Genomic DNA, 6,000 nt, shown 5'->3' with positions numbered 1-6,000 from the left:
AGTACTGACCCTATCCAGCACAATACACATACACACTGGAGTACTGACCCTACACAGCACAATACACACACACACACACACACTGGAGTACTGACCCTACCCAGCACAATACACACACACTGGAGTACTGACCCTACACAGCACAATACACACACACTGGAGTACTGACCCTACACAGCACAATACACACACACACTGGAGTACTGACCCTATCCAGCACAATACACACACACTAGAGCACTGACCCTACACAGTACAATAGACACACACACAAACACACAAACACACACACACACACTGGAGTACTGACCCTACCCAGCACAATACATACATACACACTTTAGTACTGACCCTACACAGCACGATACACACACACACACTGGAGTACTGGCCCTACACAGCACAATACACAAATTCACTGGAGTACTGGCCCTACACAGCACATACACACACTGGAGTACTGACCGTACATACCACACACTAGAGCATTGACACTGTACACACACACACATACTGGGGCACTGTCCCAACACACCACAATACACTCACTGTTGTACTGACTGCATATATCACAAAACACACACACTGGGGTACTGACCCTACACACCACAATATACACACACCAAAGCACTGACACTACACACCACAATATACACACACTGGGGTACTGACACTACACATCACACACACCAGACCACTGACACTACACAACACACACTGGGGTACTGACACTACACATCACAATACACACACACCGGAGTACTGACCCTACATACCAAAATATACACACACACCAGAGCACTGACACTGTACACTAAGGATGAGCTCCGGTATGTTCGCACACTCCATGTGCAGAGCCGCCAGGAAGTCAGCACTGCACTGCGCTAATCACAGGCAGGGAGACATTATCCCGATGTTCTGCTGCAGAGATCGGGAAATGTCTCCCTGCCTGTGATTAGCGCAGCGCGGTGCCGACTTCCTGGCGGGCTCTGCACATGGAGTGTGCGAACACGCCGGAGCTCATCCTTACTGTACACACACATACACTGGGGCACTGTCCCAACTAGGGTTGCCACCTCATCCCTTTAAAAAGGAACAGATCTGAATTACACAGGTTCTGAGGCTAATTTAATGCAGATAAGGCACTAAGTGAGTTTAATTACCACCTTAACCAACCACAGAACCTGTGTAATTCAGATGTGTTCCTTTTTAAAGGGATGAGGTGGCAACCCTAGTCCCAACACACCACAATACACTCACTGGAGTACTGACCGCATATATCACAAAACACACACTGGGGTACTGACCCTACACCCCACAATATACACACACTAGAGCACTGACACCACACACTGGGGTACTGACCCTACACACACACACACCACAATATACACACACTAGAGCACTGACACCACAAAATACACACACCAAAGCACTGACACTACACACCACAATATACACACACCAGAGCACTGACACTATACAACAACAACACACACTGCAGTACTGACACTACACATTACACACACACACACACACACACACACACACACCAGACCACTGACACTACACATCATAATACACACACCTGATCACTGACACAACACACACTGGGGTACTGACATTACCCATCACAATACACACACACACCAGAGCACTGACACTACATATCACAATATACACACCAGAGCACTGACACTACACATCACAATATACACACCAGAGCACTGACACTACACATCACAATATACACACCAGAGCACTGACACTACACATTACAATATACACACCAGAGCACTGACACTACACATCACAATATACACACCAGAGCACTGACACTACACATTACAATATACACACCAGAGCACTGACACTACACATTACAATATACACACCAGAGCACTGACACTAAACATCACAATATACACACCAGAGCACTGACACTACACATCACAATATACACACCAGAGCACTGACACTACACATCACAATACAAACACCAGAGCACTGACACTACACATTACAATACACACACCAGAGCACTGATACTGCACAATATACACAGAGCACTGCAACTACAATATACACACAACAGAGCAGTGAGCCAACCCTGTGGCCACTCTTGGCGGAGCACTGCCCCTACACATTACACACTACACACACCATGCGGCACCACACTACTCTTCATCACTACTCCTCCCACTATTGACCATCCTGATTAGTCCCGCCCCGGTATGCTCCAATTGGTCGCTACACATCACATTGTGACCCGTAATTGGCTGATCTAAACTGTCTGTCTTCCGGTCCCATCGTAGGCCCTACTGCCTGTGTAAGTTGTAGTGGGCCCGGGTAAAGCAGAGCTTTGGATTTGGCGTCGGGACGTGCCGGGTATTTGGCGGTAAAAGGTCAGCTTGGAAGCGGAGCTATCCTCCCGGAGTACAGGGAGTAGAGTGTCGGAGAAGGACAGAGAGGCCGGGGACAGGAGGAGGATGAGCGCTGGTATCGCGTTGCTGGCACGATAGCGGTTCCCACACGCCCCCCCAGGCCTGCTTCATCCGCCGTCATGCTGATAGAGAATGTGGAGGCCTTCAGGACGTGGCTGGCCAAGTTACTGGAGCCCATGTGAGTAGTGTGAGGGCAACAAGTCCGGGGAGGAGGAGGGGTGTACACAGGTGACAGGTGAGCCTGCTCCCCCCTCTATACTGACCTCCATTGCTGGAAGGGCCCCTCTTCTCTATATGCACACAAGCTTCTCATATGTTTGCTCTTCTCAAACCTCCGTGTGATTCTCAGCTCTTCTCAGGACTATTCTTGTCATTTATACATTAAAGGCAAACTTTGGGGTAATTTGCCTCCATGCTGTCCCCCCTCCGCCGCTAAACTCACATGACCACTGATTAGTGTCGTGCCGATACTGGTATTAATGCCGATACTAAGCACTTGTATGAGTAAATGCTCTGATACTAAAACCGATACCTTCAAGTGCGCAGACTGTAACCCAGTTCACATATGATAATTGGATGTGTTTTGAGCCACATCCGATTCGCATGACATGTGACCCCGCAGCCTTTTCAAGGAAGCCAGTTCATGTATATGCGGGCCGGGCGCAGCACATTTTTCTAAAATGTCGTCTGGTATGATTTTTGAGAAAAGTGCAGTTTGCACCCGAACCACTGGACAAGGTCCAAACGCAATTTTCCCCACACAACGTCTTCCTGAAAATGGCTGTTCTGTAATGACCACATGCTGGAAACCGTGAAGAAATGTCATCACCACGCCAAACATTGCCGTATGTGTACTATGTGACCACGAAAATAAAGCTTTGGACCCTTTTTGAGTTATCCTTGGTGTGCTGATGATATTTCTTCACTCTGACGCACCGGAGGAAGCTGAAATCCCGCTGTCAAAACTGGAACGCACATGTAAACACACAGAGAAACTGTCGCACAACTATAAATGGTAATTGGTAGTTGGTATAGGTGAGTACCTGAGAAAAAGTATCGGCACTTAGTCTTAAAAAATGGAGACGGTGTATGCCTCGGGTCTCAGTCAGCTCTGAGCAGAGAGCGGTGACTGTCATTCACTGCTCTCTGGTTGGGTAGGAGCAGCTGGCTCAGGCTTTGAACGGCACACAAAGAGCTGGCATCTGGCTGGATCCCAACATTATTGGATCCAGAGCCTAGAGCAAGTATGTGATGTCACCCGACAGCAGACTGTAGCCCACTGTGGGCCAATTCTGGGTCACAGCAGAGCACAAGTAAGTGCCCTGACCATGCTTCTTTTTTCGGGCCAGGTACGATTCGCATGCAGTTGTGTGTGTGATGATGTTTCAGCCTGGAATGGGCTGCAATCGCACCACACTAAAAGTAGTGTATGTAGTACTTTTGGAAACCCCTTGCAGCTGCATTGCATGGTAGCATTCTGGTATGAACTGGCCCTCAATGTGTATTTCCACTTCTGCAGCCCTATGGGGATTACACCTACTTTAGGCTACTTTCATACTTTAGGCATTTTGGCACTAGAAATAGCCTCCTGAAAACTGCCTCCCATTCATTGCAGTGTGTCTTTCCACACTGGGACGGTGTGCCTGCGGGATGTTCCGAAAAGTCTTGCAAGCAACATCTTTGTGGCGGGTTTAATAGTGCTCCCAAAACACCCCTCCCATTGCAATGAATGGGCTGCAAAACTGGATCCCTTTTACCATTTTTTTTATTTTTAATTATTATTTTTTTGTAAAAAGCGTCAGTGACGCTAAAGTGGCACAAAAACAAGTGGTGCTAACAACTGGGCACTGCAGTGTGAAAGTAGCCTTAGATTTGCCAAGTTATGGCCATACTTCTCTTCTGGGTTACAGGAGTGCTTGTATTTTTCTCTCATGTCTCAGTTAGCTGAGAGCAAGCTATAGCTTGCTGACATCAGAGCTCCTCCAGGCTCTGGAAGGGTCCTGATTATATTGTCGGGATCCACCCAGTTCCAGTGAGCTCAGAGCAGATTGGAACTAAACAATCGCGATTTGTTATTGCACTCTTTTGGGGCTAAGGCTGCTTTCACACCTGAGCGTTTTGTCGCCTGAAGCGCGACGCTCAAACGCTAGAGGGGGAAAAACATACATTATTCTCTATGGAGATGGTTCACATCTTCACTCCAAAACGCCTGACGCTGACGCCGAGCGCCTGAAGCTCAAACAAGTTCCGGACCCTTTTTTGTCGCGCAAATCGGGCCGTTTGAGCGTTTGTATTTCCCTTAGAAACTAATGGAAACGCTCGATTCAAGCGACTAGCACGACAACGAGCGTTTGCGACGGGCTTTTTGTCGCTTTAATCAATAGAACATTTCACCCAGGCAGAAGATGAATAAAATCTACCAACATAGCAACAAGTGATGAAAAGATGATGATTTATCCTATTGGCTAAAATAAAAAACGTCGAAGTACAAAAACGTCGGACGACGCTGTGCGCAAATACGCATGAAAACGCCGGAAAAAAACGACTAAACAAGCTACGCTCAGGTGTGAATGCAACCTTAGAGCCGACATGGGACAGCTGTAGCATAGAGACGAGTAGAGGTTTGTTGTTTTTCTGTACCGCAAACTTCTCCCTTTTTTTTTTTTAAGTAGAAATTCAGCCTAAACGCTAATTGCGTTTAGAAATGTTCCCTTCAGGTTAGGCAGGCTAGGTAGCAAAAGGGAGTTCTGCTACCTATGCCACCTAACCTTCTTCCTTTTTATTACTTTTTTTTTTTTTTTTTTTTTTTTTTTTTTTTACACGGCTCCGTATACAGTAAAATGAATTTCCCCATAAGAAATGATGGAAACCCTGACGATTCGTTCCACAACCATTTATTTTAAAGTCCATATAAAAATATTATAGCAATAGGTTGTGTAACCATAAAATGTCCATCCACAAATGGCAGCCTTCACAAGGAGATTAGTAGCAAAATCCAGCCAGAGGTACAGAGTATAAAGGAGGAGAGAGGCGCCTCCTAAGTGTAGCAATATGGTTACATTTAATGAGGGTACAACATTTAGCAACTCACATATAGTTGATGATTAAAAGAGGCACATCTAAGTATGTAGGCATCCGGGGTAAAGCTATGCTCTCGCTGCTGTTAGTCTGCAATCTAGACTGGGAAGACTACCCTGCAGGATAGCGACTGAACTGCTCATGGAGCACAGTGTGGAAGGGTCGATGTGGACAGTTTTACCCCGGATGCCTGCATACTTAGATGTGCCTGTTTTAATCAACCATATGAGTTGTCATATGTTGTACCTTCATTAAATGTGACCATATTGCTACACTTGGAGGTGCCTCTCTTCTCTTTTATACTTGGTTGTGACATGACGCTACTTGTATATCAAGTCAAAATGTATTACATTTTGCTTGTCTTGCAAAACGCTCTCAAATCAAGGTTTTACTGTACTAATATATTTTTAGTCCGTTCCGACCACATGATCCTGCAGTTCCAGCTCCACAGTGTTTGTGAGCAGCAGCTGCAAGAGAG

General features: G+C 46.4%; 1 protein-coding gene across 3 annotated transcripts in view; it reads left to right on the top strand.

Annotated features, from left to right (window-relative positions):
* The first annotated feature begins 2,253 nt into the window (after window positions 1–2,253).
* RBM27 (RNA binding motif protein 27) overlaps window positions 2,254–6,000 on the top strand; it is a 152,131-nt gene continuing 148,384 nt past the window's right edge. For 2 of the 3 annotated variants that reach the window (XM_040344582.1, XM_040344581.1), the window contains exon 1: window positions 2,254–2,622. In XM_040344582.1, the coding sequence (XP_040200516.1) occupies window positions 2,564–2,622 (59 nt within the window). In that variant the 5' untranslated portion in view covers window positions 2,254–2,563. The remainder of the gene's footprint in view (window positions 2,623–6,000) is intronic. The other variant, XM_040344583.1, reaches the window with a different exon arrangement.

Source organism: Rana temporaria, chromosome 3, assembly GCF_905171775.1.
Source record: "Rana temporaria chromosome 3, aRanTem1.1, whole genome shotgun sequence".
NCBI lineage: Eukaryota > Metazoa > Chordata > Amphibia > Anura > Ranidae > Rana > Rana temporaria.
The sequence above is the reverse complement of the archived record's forward strand: the minus strand, read 5'-3'. Positions and strand labels throughout refer to the sequence as shown.